The 27,366-nt window shown below is 40.9% G+C and overlaps 1 protein-coding gene across 1 annotated transcript in view; it reads right to left on the reverse strand.

The window, feature by feature from the left end:
* Window positions 1–18,607, reverse strand: part of cadm2b (cell adhesion molecule 2b) — a 189,906-nt gene extending 171,299 nt beyond the window's left edge. Inside the window, exon 1 of the mRNA XM_028574644.1 lies at window positions 18,513–18,607. Within this exon, the coding sequence (XP_028430445.1) occupies window positions 18,513–18,579 (67 nt within the window). The 5' untranslated portion in view covers window positions 18,580–18,607. The remainder of the gene's footprint in view (window positions 1–18,512) is intronic.
* Window positions 18,608–27,366: the final 8,759 nt, after the last annotated feature.

Here is a 27,366-nt window from a genome sequence, read left to right on the forward strand (position 1 = left end):
GCATAAAGCTCTCACAGTACAGATGCCTACCACAGCTGAATCTCATTCATCAAGACTTCAATGTGAAACGGTGTTTATTCCATTCTCTGCAGATTTATACTCAATACAGTTTGGGTCCATTTTTGGGCAATGTTAGGTGTTTGCAGTACATATTAAGTAGGATCAATTCTGCTGCACCTTTAAAGACTATTGTTTGAAGGACCTTTAACCCTTTAGTGGTTGACTACATATCATATTTGCACCATAAAGATAGTGAAAATGTGAAGACATTAACCCATTAGCTTTTAGTAAACAGGAAAGATGGTAGGTTCTGGACATTCAGTTGTTTTAGGTTGAATGGTGTCTGAAAAGACAAAGTATGATCTATGGGGTTCAATACAGGCATTTTCAAGCTTTGGCTCACTCCAGTTTGCACTGCCATCTAAAAAAATATTTATTTTCTATTTCCAATACTTGTCCGACAACTACAGTGTGTTTTTTTCCTCACCCCCCACCCCCACAGTTTACTAAAAAGATACAACACAGGAAGTGACAGTGCAGTGTTCTGAAATACATCAGCATATAGATCATGATCAGACAGACTCACAATGCTATTTTACTCTAATAATCCGCCTCTAATTACAGCTGGTATGGTGGTCATTGTGGTTTCAAATTAGGGCTGGGCAATATATCGATATTATATCGATATATGAGGCTAGATATCGTCCTAAAATTTTGGATATCGTAATATCCTGATATGACACAAGTGTTGTCTTTTCCTGGTTTTAAAGGCTGCATTACAGTAGAGTGATGTCATTTTCCGAACACACCAGACTGTTGTAGCTGCTCTTTTATTTGCCTTTACCCACATAGTTATTATATCAACATACTGTAACTGATGAATATTTCTGAAAAATCTCATTGTGTGCATATTTTGTGAAAGCACCAATTGTCAACCCTACAATATCGCCACATTATCGATATCGAGGTATTTGGTCAAAAATATCGTGATATTTGATTTTCTCCATATGCACTGGAGCACTATTTCAAACGATAATATAAAGGCTCACGCAGGTATAAAACCTGAAACACACCGCAGCTCTCCCTATGTTGTAAACAAAGTAGCCTAGATCGACAACGTTCCTCTTCCGGGATTGCGCCGGTGCTGCAGGAAATTCCGCTGGATGTCCCTCATTTCGGCCGGATGTCCGTCACCTTCCTCTTTCTTTGTGTTGCCGTTCTAACCTCCGGTGGATTTGTGAGGACTATGGTTAACTGCTCCTCAGATCTCTGCAGGGTAAATCCAGACAGCTAGTTAGACTATCTGTCCAATCTGAGTTTTTTGTCGCACGACTAAAACAACTTCTGAACGTGCACGCGCTCCACCAAAACAAGTTCCTTCCCGAGGCTATTTTGCAGAGGCACCGTCACTGTGTCTGGGCCTTAGCTCCGCCCAAGACGATTAATAATCTTTAATAGTGTAATTGCGTGTACAAGTGCTATGACAAAGAGCATGGCGAAGGGAGACTGGCGGCACGCAGTGTAGTTGGGGCATCGAGCAGCTAATCTTTAAGGCCGTTCCTCACTTGTCTGAGCACATTTGCCTCTGGCTCGAGGCTTATCCCTACAGATGTATATCTGTCAACAGAAAGCAAGCAGGGCAGCAGCGGCTCTTTTGGAGCACTTTTGTCCCCCTTTTTACTGGATTATTCATTTGCAGTGGGATACAGCAAAGCACCAGCCGCCAGCACTTGGCAGCTGGGAGACGCTCTGCAGGGATAAGCTAACCCTCAGCAGTGAGGAACGGGTATCCGTGACTGTAAACCACCTTCCTCTGCCATACCTTGCCTTCAGCTCCGCCAGCTTAGTCCTGCTGCCTGATTATTCCGAGCCACAGGAGATGCGCCCATGCATATATTTCACAGGCTCACTGTGTCTCACCATATGTGACATTTTGGGGTTCACTTTCGCTTGGATCCAATATGTATTAATTTCAAGAGATGTTCAATACACCCAGATCCAAGCTGAAACAGAACTCAATTTTTGCATAAAGGAATTGAGTAATGAGGCACCAACTGCCATAATACACTCAAAATGACACTTCTTCACATCTATGTCCAATGTTGGAGTACTGTGAAAGCTGCTGCTGGAATCAAGCATTTGAATGGTTGATATGGCTACCCCTTTACTGCGACCTATAATAGGCTATGTGCTTTCAGCCCCAGACAACTGTAGGCTGCACACAGAAGCTAAAAGGAGACATTTGAGCCTTGAATTTGAATCCTGAGCCTTTAAAATTCTGAAAACATAAGATTTTGTTTTTATACATAATGAATATTTTACACTATTGTTAGGCTGGTGAAAGCCGATTGGATTTTGTGACATAATACTCACAATCCTAACCAAATGCATACAGAAAAGGTGTTCAAAGTCATATAGTACATTCAGTTTATTTCGCTTATCTATTGGGATTTCCATCCTGATGAATGCAAATGAAAACATTTAAATAATGCAAAGCATTATATGATATGTATGTAATGTATACATTAATACAGTATGCGTGCATGTAGCACAGAGTAGTGCATACATATTTTTGAAAGAGCTTTGCATTGAAATTCCATGGCATCGGTGTTTCAAACACTGCCTTCCTGCTAAAACATGCCAGTAAAAAAAAAGAAAAAGCTTTGGAATAGCATTTTGGTGATTTGAAATTGTTTGATTATGATTAAATAATTTTAAAAAAATTATAAAAATGGATGGGTCTTCTCTTGGGCCAATATTTGAAGGAAATGTCAAATGTTTTACAAGGCACTTTTGCATTTTTAATGACTTGCCTCAATTGCCTCCTTAATCAGGGAAGATTATTTTACATTATGAGAGAATTATTCATCATCAAGCTCCTTGTCTCTCTTCCTCTGTAGTTTTGATGTCGGTGGTTTTGATACTAGATTAAATGCTGTAAAGAAATAAAAAAAAAATATATAAAAATGTGGAGACACTTTCATTTATCCTCCGCTTTGCCCTCATTACTGCCCCTACACGTTATGGCCAAACACACACCGACGCTCAATTGTCACCTGCAGGTTGTACTTGCCAAAATGTCTCACGAGATAAGAAATGATGAAAGGCTCCATGCTCAAAGAAAGTTCCCCTTGGCGGTATGGGAGCTTTTTGGGGCTCGGTAAGAAAGGAAAATGATGAAACACTTGAGTGGAAGGAATGTCAGACCAAACCAGAGAAGCCGTGTGACCAACAAAGAAACGCATAGATCATAAAAACTTACATTTCTGACACTAAGTTTAACCACACCACATGGCTAATTAGTATTACAAGCCTGCCTGCCACCTAACCTGTTAACTGGCTCTGACATATCTGTCAGGCGTCAGCATTAGCTGCCCTCGGTGAAATACGTTGGCATGACTCTGCTGTAGTGACGCACCAACACCTCACAGAGTGGCACAATTTCCCACTGGTGCACAAGACAGTGCCTCACATCAGAGCAGGAGCACACAATAGAGAGGAGTTGATAGATTACAGTAACTCTACACAAGAATTCATCTATTCTGTAGTCACTACAGCATATTAAACATTTAGGCAGTGCAGCACTCCATAGGCTGCAGCTATAGATAAGAGTCCGACGATGCATTTTAAAAAATACTAATAGTGTAGGCCTAGTTGTTCTAAGAAGGATGAGCCTGCATGAAATGACTCTCAGCATTACGGAGCATGAACAGAGCTGCTGAGGCTGAAGTCTTGTCTACAGTATCACTGCAGTGTGTGATGCGGCGCGCTGCAATTTAACTGTCGATTAGGCTGCGATCGCACAGAAGACGCATGAACCTTATTAGCTTTGCCGAGGAGGTTCTCTTTTCAGTCGCATTTGTTGGTTTTGGTTGTCTGTAAGCAAACACGATAGCTAATTTTTGGGTTTTACAGATTGTAATGACATTTGTTTAAAGGTTAAGCCACGGCTTAGACTAGATCTAGATGCACATCAGCATTAAATGGACTTAACACTGCAAGACAGGGAATTCTTTCCATTCTTTTTAAAACACAAACATGTGTCCAATAATACCCCACCTCTGTGTATCTTGCAGCAAATCCTGATTCCAATGCAGATTGCAGATGAAACATTTTTTGACTGTTTTAATAACAAATTTGGAGGTGTGCGCTCTCTACACAGACTTCTGGGGCACTGCCCTGGGCGCTCCTAGTTCATGTGTCTAAACTTAAGCCACATAGCATAAATATTCAATGTAGCCTTTGAATTGGGCACTACTGCATCTTAGCAGAGTTTTTGGACTAGATGATAAACTCTGCCCTATTCCCTTTGGCAAATCTGTTGCAAACTGGGCTAGTGTTCTGCTGTCCATTTTTTTTCAACACTCTTGTGTTAACTAATGATGCTAATAGTATTATAGGAACAAAAGCTTATCCTTGCAGCTTTTAAACTCTTGCTGTCCATGTTACACTATAATATATATTTATAGATGGACTCTAAAGCATGGAAATCATATCGTTTTTGCACACCCTCTTATACAGCCAAATGTTGAAACAGCATATATAATGCAACACTTTATAATGTGTACTAAAAGGCATAAAGAGGGTGAAGAGCAAAGCCATAAACTAGGTTGTCCATTGTAAGAGCAAAACAACCTTGAGTATGCAATAATGGGATACTCCAAGGGTCACGTCCCAGAACCGTCCCTTTCTCCCAGAAAACGCACGTTCGTGTACCGGGAGTACTACTGTGTTTTAATCCAAACCACAATTTTTCTTTGTTTTAATCTTAACTAGTCGTTTTGTTGCCTAAACATAACCGTCGTCGCCACGTGACGCTCACCTTTTGTCGGCAAAATTCAACTGCAACGGCCGCTTAAACGACCGGGGCCTCACGGAGCTCTGTAGCCACCTCACAGTAACCCTTTCTTGTCACATGACCGACCGGGATATCCGTAGGATATAAGGGTGTGACGAGATCTTGTTTTACGAGATCTCGCGAGATTAAAACGTGACGAGATTTCTCGTCGAGGTGAAAAGTTGTCTCGTGAGGCGATGTGATGTCAGCGTGATGGAGCGTGAAATTACTATTGAAGATCCCCCTGCCACTTTTAAATCATTTGTGTGGCAACATTTTGGTTTTCCTGCGGAAATAATAAACGGCGAAAGAGTGACAGACAAGACGAACGCAATATGTAAACATTGTTAGAAAAAAAATGCCGTATACCACGAGCACTATGCAAAAACACTTACAGCACCACCACAGCTCTCTACTAACTACTGCACCCGCGACGAAAACATTAAAAGGGCAAACAACTCTAAAAGCCTTTGCATCTCTGCCACCGGTAAGTGCAAGAGCCACGGCAATAACGAGGGACATAGAAGTTTTCATTGCAGCTGATATGAGGCCATTTTCTGTGGTGGAAAATGTTGGATTTCGGCGACTCCTCCACACACTGGAAACGAGGTACGTCATCCCATCACGCGCGCATTTAACTCGCACTGTAGTCCCAAACCTCTACAAAGCAGCCAAGGTCAGTTAAATAAAAAAACTATTTTCCATTCATATATTTCATCATTGAGGATTTCTTTAAATGTTTTTAAAAAATCTCGTCTCGTTCTCATGAACCCAATCTCGTGATGTGTCTCGTCTCGTGGAGTAAGTGTCTCGTCACACCCCTAGTAGGATATCATATGAACCCGTTCATGAGAATGTGTTGTACTTCCAACCATTTCCCAAAACATACCATTCGTTTCAACTGCTACCATTCATTACAGCATTACAATCATCCAGCAGAACTAAATTCGAGCTTTCATCGTGAACATCGTGAACCCCCGAACCCAGTAAACCTGGACACTTACTAAAACTGTAAGGCCATTTATTTCTTCTAGTGTGGTAATGTTCTGCAAAGATAGACTGTTTGGAAGTGCTCAAGGTCTGCTGCCAAACAACAACCTTTTGATGCAGTGTTACCAAATTCAAATTCTCATCCTTTTAATATCGTCGATATTTACGTTATTTGTGTGCGGCTTTCTTTACAACATACTATAGCCCATGAATGCAATTGTTATTGAAAGCCAATTATTATATCACAGACAACCAAGTCTCCTTGAATGGGAAAGGTTTTCAAAACAAGTTCCACGTATCTGCGAGTTCATTTTCATTTGATACCGACACTAACTTGAATGCCTGCCTGGATGGTAGGAAATCATTTACTGTAAAGTGCTCATATTATACTTTTCGGATTTTTCCCTTTCCTTTATTGCGTTATATATCTTTTTTTTGTGCATGGCATAGGATTACAAAGTGAAAAAGCCCAAAGTCCACCCCAAAGGGACTTACCATCTCCAACAGAAAACACTGTTCACAAACTGCTCCAAACAGCTCTGTTGTAGTCCAGCCTTTACTTCAGAGACAAACGTGGTCACTTTGGAACACACGTTATAATGCTCACCTAGCTGCTAGCGTGGCACGCCCTCATACTCTACTTCTGACTGGCTAGTAGTCCTTACCTAGCTACTGCGCATGTGCAACTCCCAACAAAGATGGAACAGAAGTGAGATGTCTCACTCTGTAGCTAAAACAGAGAGCTCAACACACAGGGTGAAAAGAGGAGCTGCAGCAACGTGCAGTACAACAAATATATGGTGTTTTTTGAAAATTAAACCACATAAACCTACTCTGGTACAGCCTCTAAATAAAATTATGAACCTGAAAATGAGCATAATATGAGCACTTTAAAAAGATATGGCGTGCTTTCCAACGTCTACACAGTTTATAGTTAATGGACTGTAATAAATGCTAAATCATGCATGATCATTTAAACCTAACCACGATCCACTCCACAGGGGAGCACTTGTTGAGAGGGCACGGCGCCAGGTGGATATGTCTGGATCTATCATCAGGTCACAGCTGGATATACTGCAACTTGATGGCATCTCAAGTTGGACATCTTATTGAAACAAATGTTTGGGATTGAAACGACTGACAAAAGCAACATACATCAAGGCAAAAAAAAAAAAATAATGTTGTAATTCAAATAAGAAATTCACAAGTCAGTCTCATAAGATTTAACACCATTAAGCTGCCTAACATTTGAGTTAAAAACAGAGCCCCGACTGTGCGTTTTCTTCAACACATAATGGTCTGACTTGGACTAAAAAAAAAAGTGTTGGACTAAGCAGCAAGAGGTGACGCTCAAAATCTGAGACTGAAATAGGACTCATCTGAGAGTTGATTTTGGATGTGACGATGCTATGTGTTAATGAAATGAGCCTTATAGGGACTCTGACTAAAGGTTTCTTACGGACTTGATGGTCTGTGTTGGTTGTGAAAGTGAGGTCTTCAAGTGGGGATCCTCAACAGAAATGTTTCTTCTTTATTTCTTCTAAATCATAATAATCAGCTTTATGGGTCACTCTCACTATCCATTAACTCCTCCCTCCTCCCTACAGTGTAGGCTACTGAATTAGTAATGACAACAACAACAAAATCTGATGTCATGTGCTGACTATATTTTGTGAAATAGTAGTCAGCAGGGATTTTCTTTTGCTTTGATTTGGGAGTTGCTGAGAGGAACCCCCCTCCGCCCTCATCACCACCACCACCACCACCCCTGCTGCAGGCGTTATGTATCTGCGCACTGGTCGCCTACAGGGCGGTGGCTGCGCAAGCATGTCCAGGAGCAGGACGGTCTGTGGGGAGTTGATGGAGTTGTCATGAGGAGACACACCTGATGTCTGGGTGCAGAGAGCCATCACATAACGCAACCTCACCTGCGGTCTCATCGCAGCAGCCCAACTTTGAATGAGCGACTGCATGGACCGCGCTGTCAGTAAACGCATGCCGACAGTCCTGGAGAATGCGTCCGAGCGCAAGCGGGCGGGCGCACAACACATACACACACACACACACACACACACACACACACACACACACACACACACACACACACACACACACACACACGCACAGTGCGCAAACTGGCCGTGCTCAACTCAAATGCGGCTAGATAGACCTCTTGCCACCTCTGATTTAAAGTCGTGTGTAAAATGACTTAAAAAAAGAGCCCAAAACGGACCCGACAGTACGACTTAAAGACGATCCACTCAATGACACGAGTCTCCCAACAAACAGGACGCGTGTCCGCAGCTGCTGTAACCTCTCCTGCATCCCCTGTGTCAGCTTCAGGGGGACACAAGTGCATATGAGCACACAAACTGGAGGCGGCTCATCTGCACAGCCACGCTGTTTCAATCTCGTTCACTTAATACGAACGGAAAGGGCAACATCCAAGTTGTCTCCTGGCGCACACAGAATAAACTTGTGTGCAGCCGCATTCTGCTATTGTGCTTTTCACTGAGCGGCACAATTCAACTTCCAAGGCATTCCATCACAGTCGGTTCCGCTCCGACAGCCGACAACGACAGGGGAGCCGTCCTGCGGCCGAAACTGCTGCGCAAACACACATCATGTTAAGGAAGAAAAAGAAAAAAAAAACTCTTTTGCTACTGAATACTTGCACTCACGTGCGCCACGATCACGTATGGTGTTTACACTTAACGCAGCCCCCGCAGCCACCGCACACCACGCCCGTCTTATATACAGCAGCATCCGCGCAGGGCTCTCACCTTTAAAGACGCTCGCACAGAGGCTGTAAAGGATGAAGATCAAGTGCTGCTTGGCAATCATATTCTTCTCGTTTCCTTCACGGTTGTTGTTTTTATTATGTCGACACTCCACTCGCGCCTGTCTCTTGTCTTCTTATTCTCTCTCTCGCTCTCTCTCTTTCTTTCTGTCCAAGCTTCTCTTCGCGATGGACTTATCCAGGTAAACGGCGCAGTTTCGGACTGACTGAGCGGAGTTACATTGATGAACTCGATCAGCCCTTTTCTCTCTCTCTCTCTCTCTCTCTCTCTCTCTCTCTCTCTGGAGAAGTCCCTGTGTATGTTCGCAGATCCGGGGCGGCAGCGAACACTGTATAGTCTTATAGCAGGACGGCAGAGATGCTCGTCGGCAAAGTGCAGCCCCTGCCTCCCTTTATTGCCTTTCTCTTTGACTCGCTGCAGAGAGCAAGAGTCCCGCCCACGCTTTTTTGACTAATGAAGACGCTTCGCCAACGGAGAACACCTAGAAATAGTTCGGATCTCTTGGAAACCGTCAAAACAATTGCACCGTGTGTCACAAAGGCGTACTTGCTTACAGCAATTTCCCGAGGGGGACATCAGCAATCTACTGATCAGTTCTAGAAAGATAATTTAGCAAATGTCACAGTAGAACAATATGCCTCTGCAGGAATATCATGATTCATAAAAACGTCATTAAAAAATAATAAGGTCATAAGGGGCCAACATGGGCCACCACCACACGCCCCCTCTAAATGCTCTAAAAGTAATCCTAATGCTCCCTACTTTTTTTTTTGACAGTGGGAGTGGTAACTGTGAGAGTGCAAAAATCCATGCCAGTGATTTAATGTAATAAAATGTGCCCACAGCTAGCAGAGTTAATTTAACATTTTTAGACAGTTTTGAACAGCCGCCCCAGAGTCATAACAGCTTTATGAGCAGACAAACAAGCCTGCAGTCAACACTAGACAACTCAAAATAAGTGTCACTGCCAAATTGACACTTATTATCGCTTGGGAAATTTTACAATGCACAATGAGTATCCTTCCTCGGAGTCTCGGAAATAAAAAAAAAGGACGGCCTGCATTAAACAAAGGAAGACCTGCATAATGTTGTGTCAAAAGGCAGTTGCTTTCGCAGAGGTTGTGACCTGGTGTCTGGGTGTGTTAGGAATCAGTGCACAGGTGCAGGGGAGGTTAATGGGCTCCTGGACATCCCCCTTCCTTCAAAGGCTCCTATGAGTGGTGCCCAGAAATGAGCGTGACCATGCCTAAAGACAGAGGTGGGAGCAAAGCCTACGGCTCCAGCCAGGGATCGTTTTCTAAGCCCATCACAAGGATTTTACACATGGTTTAACATGCTGCCGGTTGAATTTGGTTCAATTTTGCACAGTGGCCTTGCACGCCACTCCCACTTCAAATCAAACCGCTGACCTGGCCATACCACCTGAGTAAAAAAGAAGAAGCTGTGGTGCTAAAAATATATATTCCAGCCTTTTAAATCAACCCCTTTTTCTCTCAGTAGGAACACATGTAGGGCTGCACGATATTAGGAAAATATCTAATTGCGATTATTTTGACTAATATTGCAATTGCGATATGATTCACGATATTGGAGGGAATGATCATTTTTGTGTCATTGTTATCATTTTCATTAAAAAAAAAAATAGTAAAATGAAAATGACTATAGTGTGATTTTTGAGAGGATCCTCTCAAAGATCACACTATAATCAGATGTTTTCTTTAGTCTGTAGGATAGGATTTGTAGGCCGGGACGTCCCTGCAGCACCACAATACTTCATTCAGAATGGTTTGACACACATTTTGCCTTTAACAAATATTGCGCTCCCCCCGCTGCGATTAGGATATTGCACTCGTCCATATTGCGATTTCAATATAATTGCGATTAATTGTGCAGCTCTAAATACGTGTAACTGACATGTGAAGATCCGCCATTTATTATCTAAACAAGCAATCAGTTCAGGATCACTCATTTCTTATTGCCAACCAAGATATTAGTGCAGGCCCGTTTTAATCCATTACAACTTTGAAATCGGAATGGGTCGAATGGGGACTTTCTTCACTCAGACGTGCGCCGACTCACTTTTGTATGCTGATGCTGCGTTTCAGCCTTTTAAATTGGAACCGTGCACATCTCTAATCCCTGAGGAACCGTTGTTGCCTTTCTGAACTGTAAACCTTGAAGGACTGAGCGCTCTTGTGTGACATACATTCTCGATTCAACTCATTTATGATTCAGAGCAGAACTATACACCGAGCCAATTACCATGAGGATGGCGGTAAAGAATCAATCCCATGTGTCCTGAAGGTCAACTCCTCGTCATTTCATTAGATCTTTGAGACTAGAATTCTACTCATGCGCCTTTTAAACAGTGAGAATTTATTGACCATGTGGGTTCAGCAGAATAGTTTGGGGTGCTGACACAGATCTGTAATGCAGAGGAGCATGTTCCCCTCTGCATATATCTCTGGGACATTACTGTATACTCTCCATAGGGGTGAATAAGAAGAAATCGATTTATGTAAAAAATGTTTATTCCATATCAAATTATATATATATATTACATCACGAGATCTCGTAAAACGAGATCTCGTGAGATTAAAACGTGACGAGACTTCTCGTCGAGGTGAAAAGTTGTCTCGTGAGGCGATGTTATGTCAGCGTGATGGAGCGTGAAATTACTATTGAAGATCCCCCTGCCACTTTTAAATCATTTGTGTGCAAACATTTTGGTTTTCCTGCGGAAATAATAAACGGCGAAAGAGTGACAGACAAGACGAACACAATATGTAAATATTGTAAGAAAAAAATGCCGTATACCGCGGCTAACACGAGCACTATGCAAAAACACTTACAGCACCACCACAGCTCTCTACTAACTACTGCACCCGCGACGAAAACATTAAAAGGCCAAACAACCCTAAAAGCCTTTGTATCTCTGCCACCGGTAAGTGCAAGAGCCACGGCAATAACAAGGGACATAGAAGTTTTCATTGCAGCTGATATGAGGCCATTTTCTGTGGTAGAAAATGTCGGATTTCGGCAACTCCTAAATATCCTTTGCTGTCTCCACTTGCCAAAGCATACCTTTCCATCCCTGCTACCTCAGTTCCAAGTGAGTGTGTTTTTTCTACTGCAGGAGACATAGTTACTGCCCAAAGGTCTCAACTGCTGCCAGAAATAGTCGACATGCTTATATTCTTGAAAAATAACATGACCATATCTTAGACTGTTCTGTGTAGTTTATCTTATAGAAAAAAATAGCAGTACTTTGGTTATTGATACACTTACTGTTTGCATTTAAACATTTTCTGTTGTTTACACATTTATTTTATTTATACTGTTTATTTTTTTATGTTCGATTTGTGGAAACGAGTTAGATTTCACAGGGCAGAAGCCAGTTGGTAGATTTTATACAAAACATTTTGCAGTGTTTGCATGTTCTTTACTGCATATGATTCATTAAAATAGTAAAAAAAAGTTAAATAACATTCATCATTAATAGTTGATTTTAAAAGGCACCTAAATTGTTTTGCATTTTGTGATTTTTCAGTTGAATAAAAAAACTATTTTCCATTCATATATTTCATCATTGAGGATTTCTTTAAAAAAAAAATTTTTAAATCTCGTCTCGTCTCGTTCTCGTGAACCCAATCTCGTGATGTGTCTCGTCTCGTGGAGTAAGCGTCTCGTCACACCCCTAATATATATATATATATATACACAATTCTTCGGTACGGCGACTACATCATATCCGTTTCCAGCAAAACGGACCAAAAAAGAAAATACATGTTATATTCCTCTTTACAAATGAAATAAAATGTCAGACTGACTGACTGACTGACTGACATGTGCATTCTTTTTAGAAAACAATTCATTTTTAGAAATCTCTCATGATATATTGTCTCTAGAAGTGTATTATGCAACTTTGGTTTTTGTTTAAAACAAAAAAAGGAGGAAAAGAAAATTGCAAAAAACTTCTAGTAACTAATCGCAAAACTTCTAGAATCGCAATAAATGAAAATCGCAATACAAATCGAATCGGGGGGCCCACGTATCGTGAAAGAATGGAATCGTGACAAAAGCATATGGTCCCAGCCCTAATACTGCATACTGCTCTGTATCATTTAAAATGCCCAGTTGTGTGCATTGTCAGATTAAACAAGGTCAGCAGCCACAGTACACATTTGACCCTTAAATGTCATTAATAATACGTAAGTTTCCGCTGGAAATTAAAATAGGAGATTCTATGTTCAGGTCCACAAAAGAGAAACTAAACAAAGGCAAAAGACAAAAGTTTTGGGCTCAGCTGAATTGCATTAATATGCATTAACCTGTCACCGATAGCATTTAATCCTCCTTGCTGATTGAAAAACAACTCATCCAGACCCACTCGGTGCACAATCCATTCCAGGATGGGCCTGAGTGACAGCAGTCGTGCAGCCTGAATGCTTTATGTAAATGGTGAGTGATGAAGTGCTGCACACAGGATCAGGACTGGGCTGTGTCAATCGTTTTGTCACTTAAGCAATACCTACTGTACTACATTACATACTACAGAGTCCATACAAGATTCAAAATTTTTTTTTGGAGGTAACATTTAAATATTTCAACAAGATCTTGACAACAACTATGACTTTGAAATACATGTGTGAGTATTTAAATTTTTTTTTTGTCGTTTTTAAATGGAGACTTAAAAATAAAACTGCACTGCTTGTTTACAGGTTAGGGTTAGGGTTATGCAGTTTTTCAGTCTGTAAATTAAAATAAAATAATAAATTAAAATAAACTATAGAGCAACTACGGTTCCAGACTTGGGACTTAAACGTGGCTGGGGCATCGGTTATTTTCCTAAAACCCCCATCCCGTTGAAAACCTCTTCCTCTTCGGCTTGGGAACCTATGTTTAAGGTTCCCTCATTCATGTGTGGAGCGCTGCCTCGAGGAGCCGTGAAGTAGCCTCGCTGGGAGCAGGGAAATCTATTTAGAGCGCCTCATCACTTGATCTGTCACTCGGCCCTGTTGAAAAGGAGGGTCTCCCTCAATGGGCCACGAGTACAAATAAATAAATAATACAATAATAATAAATAAAGGTTTAAATTTAAATGAAATTATTATATAAATCAAAATATCCATATTTGACTTCAGCGTATCAATTATCGTATCGCACAAAGAACGACGACTTTTCACACACACACACACACACACACACACACACACACACACACACACACACACACACACACACACACACACACACACACACACACACACACACACACACACACACACACACACACACACACACACACACACACACACACACACACACACACACACACACACACACACACCCCTTTCAGCCGTTGTGAGCAGGCAAACAGACAAAGGTGCCAAACCGGTTAGTCTGAGAATTCAGCTCGCAAAATATCTTTGACTAAACATGATTATATAAACGAGGCATAATTAATAAGTCAGAATAATCAGTATAATGTCAGCACTCAGTATTTTCAACTTGCATGCAAAAAAGTAACAGAATAAATGTTCGTGCAGGTGCAACAGACGTCCTGGCCAGCTAGAAGCCTCTATCAAGTAGATAATACCTACAGTACTTTATCAATTTAACCATTATTGAAAACATATATAAAACCATAGGTAAACTCTAGTGCCAATATTGACCCATTATTCTGCTTTACCCTCACACCACCTGTGGAATTACACTTTGTATGAGTGAGTATTGTATTACACAGCATTACTCTCAGAGGGAATTTATTTTAGGTCCATATGGCTCTCACACACACACACACACACACACACACACACACACACACACACACACACACACACACACACACACACACACACACACACACACACACACACACAGTATTGGTTGAAGGCTAACATCTTCTGTCCACATATCTCCTCATCAGCTAGAGCACTGAACAAGCAGAGCTTAAACCACCTCAGTTGGATTGTGCTGTTACACATTCCCATTCAAATTTGCCTTTAACCAGAGAAAGGTGAACCAATTATACATGAAAAGTTGAGAAACTATCGGGTTTAGGTTTACTAAGCTCTGCATGGACAACTTGTACCCGACAAAGGTCACTTTAAATCCACCCGCTTTCAACAAGGTGTATAAAACTCTGCATTAAGTAATCACAGAAGAGTCATGCTCATAATTAAAAATGCCGTATTAAACAATGTGTTCCCAGTATGCGTGTGTTGTCATGTTTCAGAAATAGGACAAAGCACTGATATTAAAATGTTAGGTTTCATACTAATGAGCTCCCAAACCCCCCTTAAATAATGAATTCATAAGATTCTATTAGAAGTCACTCGCAAAAGCACTGCAGTTTGATTCTCAACTGGGAGGGTATTACAGTTATGTTTTTGACACATCAGGAATACAAAGACTAACACTGTGAAAGCAGAGCCAACCTCCCGCCCCCTTGTAACAACCTACTAAATACATCATGCAAATGTTTTCACTGAGATTACAACTTGTAATCCTATTTTTCTTCAGACACGTTATCAAGCACTTCTGTCTCCCTCGGTTTAAAGTTGTAAGTTATTTATTTCCGGGCATATTGGACTGTTCTGAGATGTAGTTTAGTGGCAGGACCTTTTCATGACCCATTGATTGACACATTACAGAAAACTGGAACAGACATATACATAATCATTTCCCTGAGAATATACAAAAGTGTGGCATGTCATTTGTGGACGATATATCCCTTCATTTTCCACCTCATCGGTTCCTGATCATGTCATAAAGTAGCAAATGGTTAAGAAAGACAGAATATCTTAATTACCCCTAAGATACTTTATCACAATGAGATAAGCACTAATATTTCTGTCCACACTAAGATCATTGTCATTATTCTGCATCATGGCTCTGCGTAATGATGTGCAGCATGCACTGCAATGTGCTGCTGAAGACACTGGCAGGCAGAGATGAAGAGGAGCATTAAGAGTTAATGCTATTTCTCTGAATGATGTGTGTATATCATGGCTTTCCTTCATCAGCACTTTCTTAGAATCAACTCAATTGTGCCTATTGGACAATTTAGAAATCTGGTTTTAAACCCTTCTACTTGTAACTGCTTTACATAGTTGTACATTCTTTTGCATCCTTATTACCCTCATTTAGTTATCAAATCATTTTCCAATTCCGAATGTTTTATTGTCTTTCGATATTTCTTATGATTGTATTTTCTGTGTTGTTGTTCTGTTGTTGTCTTTGTTATCGGACTCGATGACATTGATAATGAGGGTCGTCCCTCAATGAATCGTGAATGAATCACAGCCAATTATTTGGAAATGCAGGCTAATATTGTGTCAAACTAACTATTAAGAGTTTCACCATCTGCAAAAGCAATACTTTAAAGAATACTTTGAAAGACGTAGCACGTAGCAACAGTAATACCAACAATTCCTCCAAACCATACAACAACACGGGTCATTTATTCCATCTGCGTTTCCCGTCCTCATATCTAAACCAGAAAATGTAACGTTCATTTTGAACGGGAGATGAACCTCGGTCTCCTAGGTGAAAGTCCTGTGTTTGTTTGACCCCTCCATCACCCCAACCTCCCTCCTTATGAGGAACTTGGCACGGTTGTACTTTGCGACATTACTTCCTGCTTTGCTTCGTCATAATTACTATACGGCCACTAGAGGGCGCTGCCACTAGAAACGCAGAGATGATCAACAAACATCCTATGGGAGTGTTTTTTGGGGAGTATAGTCTCAGTAATACTGCTGTTCATGGATTTATGGTGCCTTTCCACCACTGAGCTGAGGGTTAAAACCCTTTATATACAGGTTATGGTTAAAACTGAGATGACAACAGTAGCACAACACTTCTACTACTCTCCGCAGGAGCCCGTTATAATCCAGTGTGTCTAACACATACATGTTTTATAATGGCAGTTTGCCATTGGGAAATAACACCTGCTCTCTAAAGCTTTGCACAGCTTGAACTTTAACACCATGTTATAATGAGAGGTTTATGTACTTTCCGCATCGCTGTAAGAATATTGGCTATTGACGGCTGGTGGGAATACAATTCCATCTGTTTATTGCCTTATTAATGGGACATTGGGAACCGCTACATTTGGTTATAGATTTTCTGTACCGAAGAACATGCAAGTCAGCACTCTATGTATGTCATTATATGCGGACAAAATTATTAATCCCTCAAATATGTTTTCCAGATATGATGTATGTACCACACGTAATTGTGTGCCATGTAATGATTGTTGCATCCATGCAGGTTCTGAAGACAGTTTTTTCAATAACAGTGCAAACATATGTTTGTCTAATCTGATTAGCTATCTAAAGTAAAAAGACGCATTCTTTAGATCAGCCACATGCTGCCAACAAGCTGAAGCATCAGTCAGCTGGATGAGTGACAATCTGATCAAAAGTGATTCAGCTTTGTGTGGCAATGTCACAGACCGAAAGGAAACCGATGCCTCTTTGGTAACATTTGACCTTTAACGGTCATTACACAAAGAGACTTTACATTAGCTTCATTAGATGTGCATGAAAACCATTTGCACATTTTTCATGAAATAAATTCCCCCGAGTGAAATTACATTTTGAAAAGGTTTATCTATTTGACCCAACAAGTCCTCCAAACTAGGGATGGGCATGATTACTTGACGATCGATAATTGATTATTAAGAATTTCGTTGACGTTAATTTGTTGTCGATTAAACTAATGCTGGTTGCGTTGCGTAGCGTGAGTCTTGAAGCAATGAAATTAATTTCACAGTGTGGCAGCAATTAAACATTTTACCACTCGGGGTCAATATTTGACTCCATACTCAGTTACCTGGCTGCCAGTTTCCGTTTTGATTTCAAAAGTAATCATGAAGAAGACCAAGGGGGTAAGCTTCGCTTCAGAACTCGAGCCATCATGGCGCCATTTTGTAGCTAACTGGCCATCACCTCCTGTTAGCATTCCGTTGACTGCCATTTTTTTTTTACGTCACTTGACTGCGAATAACTTTACATCTGAAGCGTTTAAAGACTCTATTTGTCCGTTGTTTAGTTCCAAAGAAACACGACAATGTATAAAAGGCTTCATTACCTTGTACCTCACGTTATGGCTCCGTAACAGACGTTTTTGTAAAAATAAGCTAACGATTGTGTCATAACCAAGTGACTTACTGTCGCATAGTAGAGGAATTACCGTATAGTACAGGAGAAGCTCGCAGGCAGTTTCGACTTACATGAGATGTTTAGGTTTAATTACTAATGTTAACTAGCATGTTAGTGATCAATAATTAGCCTGTGCCCATGTTATCTCCTTACATACACCTACAGTCTCCGTATCTGTAAGATTGGGAATGATTGAGATTTCTCTCGGCACAGCTACCAGAAGACTTCACACTTTCAGACACGTTGCTCACGTCACATTCTCTCAGTTGGAGGCTGCGCAGTAAAGCTGGCCATCACCGGAAAAGTGCTTCTAATAGCCTTCACTGGTCTCCGTCCAGAGCAACGGGGTCTATTGGTCCATTATATACTGTCTATGAAGAAGACACGGCTGACTGTGGCTGTGGTTTTTTTAAACGACTTAGTTCACTGCAAACAATGAGATGCTATGTATAAGTACAACACGACCACGACTCACATGATGTAGCCCAACACTAAACAAAGTGTATCCGAGCCTGGTTAATGTTGGTGGCGGCCGCGGTGCATCCTGCTCTCAGTCTCAACCTAGCATAAACTCGGCGTTAGCACGGAGGAGCTACGATGCACAACGAGCAGAGAAAATTACCCAAGGGACCTGCAAGTTCATTGAGATGGATATTGGAACCAGCATATCACATTTTGTCACGACGTACCATCACCAGACTGGTAGAAACTCACCACGAAGAAGAACGAATAATGTTCCCCGGGCTGGCCAAGTTAGCGCGGAGGTAGGAGACCTGTGCATCCCGGCAACGCGGCTGTTTTCGGCGGCTGGACTGACAGTCACCAGGTAGCGGTCGCGTCTGACCCCAGATCATGTCAACATACTTTGTCAACTGATCTTTCTCAACAAAGATCAGTAGACTGGTGCAGAAGTTGTATCTGAGTTAGCCTACTGGTTATTTTTCATTAAGCTTTGTCCCGTGCCTTGGATAGTTTTGAGTTACATTTTGTTTAAGAACGCCGGCTCGCAGCTGCAGGTTCTGCTGCTTCAGAGCGCCGCACCGCAGCGCATCTATAATCTATATCTATAATCTATATCTATAATCTATATCTATAATCTATATCTATAATCTATATCTATAATCTATATCTATAACCTCCAGTTTAACTGCCACAAATTGTTCTTCTTGTGATTAAGATCTCATCAAGAAAAAACACTGTATTTTTGTATTTTCATTGCATTTTTAATTTATAAAAAGTTAAATAAATAATGAATTTTAATATAAAAATATTAATGATTAATCGATAGTCGATCTTTAATTCTCCCGACGATCAAAGAAAATTTAATTGAATGCCCATCCCTACTCCGAAACCATAGGACGATATCGGTCATTTATTCCTACCCTCTAATACGACCCACAGGAGCATTTCATAAATTAGCGCTCCTGGCGGTGGCTAATATCTAAACCATAGAAGGAACCAGTCTTGGTTTTAAACACGGTGTTAACGTTGTGAAATGGTCTCAGTTTGGTTAGATTTACGAACAAAAGTACTTGCTTATGTTTAGGCACCAGCGCTGACTAGTTAAGTTTGGAAAAAAAGTTATGGTTTGGGTTAAAATCAGACGCTACTTTACTTCCGGTTAAGCATGTGACGTCGCTCCATTATTTCCGTAAAGTAAAAAAAAGAAGAAAAAACAATACTTGTCATTTACTTTTATTTTCAACCGGGACTCCAACCCCAGTCTCCTGGCTAAAAGTCCTGTGTTTGTGTGAGGCCTTCCACCTCCCCAACATACCACGTTAAGCGGAAATTTGGCGCTCTTATACTATAACGTGCATAAATGTGACGTCATGGGAGCGCCGTAACTATTTATACTCGTGCATGGTGGTCGCGAGCTGCAGTCTTCTCCTGAACAGAGGTGGCGCTAACAAGCAAAGGCTACCGACGTTGCTCTTTTTACAGACTAGAAGAAGAAGAAAAAGGTAAACAATGGCAGAACTGGCAGCAGTAGTAGTGCCGTCAATGCTTCGATTTGATTCGATGACCTACTTCATGGGATCAAGCCTTTCATTCACCATAAAAGAACTCATCTTAACCCAGTAAGTTTACAAGAGAGACTTGCAGTCACTCTGAGAGTCCTGCCATCCGGTTGTCCGCGAACTCGTCCACACACCAGAGTGGTGCGCTCCTTCTGCTCGCGCACTTAAAATCCTGGCGCGCCAGCAACATCTACGTCATTTTGACGTCACATTGGCGCGCGCCAGCTCGGCTTCGGCGACTGTAAAACGGCTTTTACGTCTTGCTTTGTTCTGTTCATAACTACTACGGCCACTAGAGGGCGACGTCCTTATAAACCTAAATAAAAGTCGGAATTGCTGCTTGAGCAAAGGACTTATGTGGGTGTTTTTAGAGGTGGGGGCAGTCTCAGTTGACCTATTGCATTACTAAAATTCCTTGTATAGTAGCTAGTGTGAGTGAACATACAGCAGCTAAAGAGGGGCTAAATTGAATCTACGTTTCAGTATATACTAATGCAACGGTATATACAATGCAAAACTTTACAAGGTTTAGGTTTAGGTTTTACAAAAAGTATAATTTGTTTTAAGATAAGATATACTTTGTCCCACATGGAAATTTGTCTTGGGTTCCAAGCCGCTGCGTCACACAATACGCTTGCCAACAACATCACAATGCAAAATCATCATATGATTATACATATGCATAGTAAACATGCTTAAATTCACAAAAGTCTCACGCTCAACAAATGTTACAAAAAAATACAGTAGTAATGAACTGGACTGTGCCCCTACTAAACATGGACTGTGATCGTACACCCCACACACACACACACACACAAAAACAAACATACACTCACACATGGACTATACCACCCACACAACAGCGACTGTGATCATAACGATCATAAATAATATGGCATGTTTGGATCTAGGATGTTTGTGTGCATGCTGTGGGACAGCTGCATCAGATGTTGTTTATATTGTATCATGTCTTTTTGATGATTGCTGGAGGGTGACCTTACAAATGTTTTTGCTGTTTTGTGTTATTCTGTCGATAGTTTGAAGCATGTGAGGCAAGACAAATCTTTGCGTGAACTGACAATAAAGTTTTGTCTTATGTTTTGTAGGGATGTAACCGTTTAACCCTTAACCGGCAAAAAATATTTTGACCGATTAATACTGCTTAGTTTCAGTTCAGTTTAACAGTTGAAAACAATAGCCAAATATAAAAATAGACTATACAATCTAATTTGTTTTACATTTTTTTGTCATCTAGCAGTATGTGAAATGTGTGTATTGGATTTAAACATTAGTTTCACAATAGGAAAACATTTCTGGCCCGACTGTAAACATCTGTGACATCACAAAATACATTTGAAGATGCAATCCACTGCTGAAAAACAAAATCAATATAAATATAACAATTACATTTCCTAACCCTAACCTGATAGCCAGACTATATTGATACAGTATTGCCACGGAAAATATTGCTGTACTATGCTGTAGGGCTGCAGCTATTGATTTTTTTTGTAATCGATTAATCTAGCACTTTATCGATCGATTAATCGGATCATTTTTTTTTTGGCATTTTTAAACAACCCAAACTAGGGAAAAAAAGCAACATTTTCGGAAAAAAGCAACATTTGTATTGCCTACATTGCTTACAATATCATCTCTCAAAAAACTAAACATATTAAGTGCATTTAAGTGTCATATTACATTGTTTTTAAAGAATTTCTTTTTCAAATGATATCAACCTCAAACTAAGGCATACATTAAACATACACAAACATTACATTAAGTTGTGCAACTTAACTTTCAGAACTACAAGTTTCAACCTGAGACTGATCTGTATATACAGTAGGCCTATATGTAAATATTAGTTATACTCAACCTATATTTATTTATATATTTGATTATGTCATAAAGCTCTGTTACACTTAGGCTATTAGGTCGTTGATCAGCTGTTTCTCCGTAGATAGAGAGAGAGAGAGAGAGAGAGAGAGAGCAACAATCAGCTGTTTTTCCGAAGGGATAGTCAACACATCAGCTCTTTAGATCATATCGTGATCACCACTACGTATTTTCTTGTCTTTGATTTTGGTAGTTGTTGTGTTTGGTGTAGTTACATCGTCCATACGACTCTGTGATGTACTTTAGTCGGTCCTCTTCGTGGAATGGATGATTAAGTTAGACTCCATGTTTTCTGTTGAGATGCTAAAGCACTGACATTGTGCTATTATCATGGTAAGCTAGTTTGATTTTGCAGTAGTCACACTGTACAGAGTTTTTGTTTTAATTACGTTTGAACTGATTCCAAACTTTGGACACTTTGTCGTTTTCTCCAGCCTGTCTCTTAGCCCCTCGCTATTTACGCTCTGGCATGTGTCGCCAGCATAGACAGACCAATAGACCAGTATATAATGGACCAATTTAGACCCTCCAACTGAGAGAATGTGCTCTGGAAAGTTGGAAGGGTAGACCAATCATTCCCAATCTTACAGAAGGCTATTGTATGAAGGAGATAACATTTTCCGCTGATGGCCATGCTTTAACATTAGTAATTAAACCTAAACATCTCATGCCTCCAACTGACTATACGAGAATGTAAGTCGTGGTTATGACACAATCGTGTCTGAAAGTTGGGTAAAGGTCTTCTTGGTTTCTTTGGAACTGTGCCAACGGAAAATAGAGTCTCAATCATTCCCAATCTTAAAAAAAAATGGCGGTCAGCGGAATGCTAACAGGAGGTGAGACTGTATGGTGTATTCTAAGGAGATAACATGGGCACAGGCTAATTAGGCTCCGTGCGGAAACACCGTGATCACTAACATTGCTTTAACGTTAACATTTTGCAGTAATTTTTGTAAACCTAAACATCTTTTTTGTAATTGAATTAAAACCCCCTATGCTGTAGCCCCCCCACCCCTAGTGCAGAGTCACAAGTGGGTCAAGGAGAACTACTGTATGTGATTACATTAGATTGTAGTGTTGCTGTTGTGTACCCCATGTGGTTCCGTACTTTGTTGCATTGCAGGGAACTAAGCGGAATACATTTCCAGGAGGAGGATGGCTGGATAGTCCACAGGTGGTCAAGACCAGAACTAAGGCCAAAACATGATTACTTTGCTGAGTAACTCTCTCTTTCTCGAACATGGACTGACATAAAGGCACCTGTTCTGGGTGATTTAGTAAGTTGAAAAAGGCCCAAGGACACCCATGTTCTCTATTCATTCACAATACACTGCAGCTCAATATTATTAAAAATATAACTTCACAAACTACAAGGCAAAGACAAATCCTCGAACAGTATTTTTATATATCAGGGTTCAACGGTAAGTGGTTTTTTTTTTCGTTTTTGTTCTTTAATTCTACGTGCCCGGGATAAATTTTTCCTGGTCCCTATACAAATAGTTTTTTTTATTACTGGTTATCAAATAATGGCAAAGACTCTAGTAAATTGTTATATTTGATCTTCATTTACAATACTCCAACTTGCGGCAAACTTTGCAAAACATAGTTTGTAGTTGTTTCATCGACATCCCCTACCGCCACCCAAGAAAACTCCTTCATCGTGGCCGGGTTGGCTCAATGGGTAGAGCAGGCGCACATAGAAGTTTATGCCTTGACGCAGAGGTTGAATCTGACCTGTGACGATTTCCTGCATGTCTTTCCCCTTTCTCACCTACAGCTGTCCTGTTGAATAAAGGTGGAAAAACCCCGCTTGAAACAATCTCTTTAGCTCGGAAACATCATCTTCCACCAGTCACGCGTCACTAGCGCCAACTCAATTCTTCATTGGCCAACGGCACATGCAAATCAAATAATTCAACAAGCAAGGGGAGGGGGGCAAGAGAACGATAATGTAATTTTTGATACGGTGATCTGAAAAAGATATTTTTTAAAACAGGCAAGTGGGTAATTATACTGTATTTACTAGCCCCCAGCCATCGGGCAGAAAACCCTTATTGTAGAACCCTGTAATGTAATGAAAGTTGAGACTGATTTATTTATTTTTAAGATTCTTTTATGGGGAATGACATGCAGCGTCGAGAAGTAAACCAATATGGGCTCTACCAGGTGAGCTACCCAGGCGCCCGCATTCTAAGCGCATGCTAGTGTACATATTTATTTGCACAATAATCCCTAAAAGCCCTCAGTTTTCAAGTAATCTGACATATATTACAGCTCCGGCTGTGAGAGTGTTTGCGCTGCAGTAAGATATATCACCACCATTTAATTTACAAGTGCTTACAAAAATTCCCAGCACAGTGCCACAGTGCACTGTTGTATTACTCACATCACAGAACTACGGGGCAGAACCTTTGTAGGGCTCATTAATTGCAAATGAAATGTTAAATAAACACTGTAACACAACAGAACCCTCCACCTTATTTTCTACTGAAACTACTATTGAAAGACTGTGTGCCAGCAGAGGTGCATGCTAATGGCCGTATTGTTACTGCACAGTTCCAGGAGCGGGGGAGCTGTAATAATTCAATCAATACTGGCCTTTTGTCTTACAGTAACTTCACAAACCAAGCATCTCTTCAAGGGCACACGCCGCCCCCGCGGGACCAGTATGGAGGCAGATTCAAGCGCACGCTCCTCTCTCCACCTCTCCATCCTTGCTGATCCAAACAAAACCTAGTGCCCTGGTTATGCAGAGGGAAGTGCTTTATGTTAGGGCTCACGTCCACCACAGCCCACAGCAGCTGGTGTTCTCACAGACCACTGCATGGAAAATGGGCTGAATTCAGGATTTAGATGCCCTTGGTGCATTTCTCACTCTGTGCTTATTGGGGCCAGAATCACGTTGATATGGACTGTCATTATGCTTCTCTGACAAAGGATGCCTCATTGTCATTTGGTTATTTCATATTTGCATGTGAACTGAAGATTCCATCTCAGATGTTATGATAGTAGGGCCGGGTTAAAATAATCGATTCTTGGACGCCCGGAGCTGGTAGAGCGGGCGCCCGCTCTACCAGCTCCGACAGACAGGTTTACTCCTCGACGCAGCGGGCCCGGGTTCGACTCTGACCTTTGCTGCATGTCAATCCCCCCTCTCTCTCCCATTTCCTGTCTTCTGCTGTCCTAATATAAATATAGGCTGAAAAATGCCCCAAAAATGATCTTAAATAAATAAATAAATAATCGATTCTCCAATTAAAAAAAAAAAAAAGTCTTTGTTTGAGTGATCTGTTATTGATTACTGAAATCTTTTAATATATGACACCCCTTTCTGGGGGTTCATTCTAAATGTAAACATTAACCTGTTGCATTGAAAAAAATAGTTGAGGGTTGCTTTTTGTTAGAACATTTTACAGCAGAAGTTTTTTTATATGCACGCTGAATCGGTATTGTAACAGCAATTTCCCTAATCTAATCAATATTGAATTAAATCGGAAATTGAATCGGGACCTTGTGAATCGGAATCGAATCAGGAAACCATTGTCAATACCCTAATGAAACGTTGGATGTCTGGAAGAAAATACCATTCCACTTCAGACCTCAAGTTCATTGCATGCCATTTGTCAGTAAAGAAAGACAACATTTAGCAACATAAAAAGAGATAATGTTGCTGATATTATATCCGTCAAATATATTGATGTATTACATCCAAATATGTGAAACTTAAACAGCTCCTTCAATCACAAAGAATAATAAAAAAAGCACCACATCTGGAGTCTATGAGCTTTAATCATTAGATACTAAATGAGAAACAATGAGTAACAAGTTTGAGAAGCACTGCACGACTTCTTCAGCAGGTTGACACGGCAATTGTTACCCCGAAAGTTTGGATACTGTGTTATACGCAGAATTATGATGCCAGTGTCTCATAGCTCATTAGCACTCTCGGCACCTCCTTTGCTTATCTTTGCATAACTACACATCCTGGTCATGTTTCCTTTCTCCTCCTGACCATCTGTTCCCTGCTGCCAATCTTCTGAGCGTGCCAGCTTCTGCCTCTACATCCTCCCTCCCTACTGAGTCAATCTTAGTATTGATATCATATTCTCCCTCTCTCCATTTCTGTCATCACACACACACACACACACACACACACACACACACACACACACACACACACACACACACACACACACACACACACACACACACACACACACGTGTAATAGAGCTGCAAAACAGAAGTCTTGATAAGTATGGCAGTATGGCATACGCAATTTGTAACTTGTGTCACACAACCTTTTAGAAATTGCCATCTGGCTATATAATGAAATGACAATAGGGGTGCTACGCTGGTACACAAAAATCACGGTTCGGTTCATTTTCGGTACAGTAATGGAAAAAAATTCCAACAAGTAAAGTAAAGAAGCAACACAGGTGCTTGTTGTTAATTATTAATATTCCTAGGATTGTCTGTTGTGACAAGAATTGTAGTTCCTGGCCTCTCCAACTTCCACGCCAACACTGCCTCCTGAAGTCCCTCTACCAGATTTGTGCTTGTGTGTTGTTCATAAAGGGTGAGGCTTAGGGTTTAATCCTGGGAGACAGGATTCCTGGGAAATCTGATCAAGACTATTTCCCGATTCCCAGGAAAGGTTATGACGGGAAACGAGAAATAAAAATAAAAACGGAAGAGGTTGTCATACGGCAGAGGTGTCAAAAGTATTCACATTCATTACTCAGGTAGAAGTAGATACTAGGGTTTAAAAAGACTTCTGTAGAAGATGAAGTATCAACTCAAGCTTTTTACTAAAGTAAAAGTGTAAAAGTACTGGTTTCAAAACTACTTAAAAGGTCCCATGACATGGTGCACTTTGGAGGCTTTTATATAGACCTTAGTGGTCCCCTAATACTGTATCTGAAGTCTAGACCTTAGTGGTACCCTAATACTGTATCTGAAGTCTCTTTTATATAGACCTTAGTGGTCCGCTAATACTGTATCTGAAGTCTCTTTTATATAGACCTTAGTGGTCCCCTAATACTGTATCTGAAGTCTCTTTTATATAGACCTTAGTGGTCCCCTAATACTGTATCTGAAGTCTCTTTTATATAGGCCTTAGTGGTCCCCTAATACTGTATCTGAAGTCTCTTTTATATAGACCTTAGTGGTCCCCTAATACTGTATCTGAAGTCTCTTTTATATAGGCCTTAGTGGTCCCCTAATACTGTATCTGAAGTCTCTTTTATATAGACCTTAGTGGTCCCCTAATACTGTATCTGAAGTCTCTTTCCCAAAAGCCAGCCTTGGTGCAGAATTACAGCCACTAGAGCCAGTCCCACCATGAGCTTTCCTTAGGATGTGCCATTTCTGTGTCTGTAGCTATTGAGGACGACGAAGGGGTGACGGGGGGGCAAGGTGGAGGGTGGGGGTGTGGCCTTGACCAACTGCCACTTTGCTCGTTTGAAAGCCATGATGTCTCTCTCTCATGGGTGGGCCAAATTCTCTGGGCGGGCAAAGCAGAGAAAGGGGAGGTAACCTTGCTCCTTATGACCTCATAAGGAGAAGATTCCAGATCGCCCCATCTGAGCTTTCATTTTCTCAAAGGCAGAGCAGGATACCCAGGGCTCGGTGTACACCTATTGCCATTTCTAGC

Source organism: Perca flavescens, chromosome 3 (genome assembly GCF_004354835.1).
Source record: "Perca flavescens isolate YP-PL-M2 chromosome 3, PFLA_1.0, whole genome shotgun sequence".
Classification (NCBI taxonomy): Eukaryota; Metazoa; Chordata; class Actinopteri; order Perciformes; family Percidae; genus Perca; species Perca flavescens.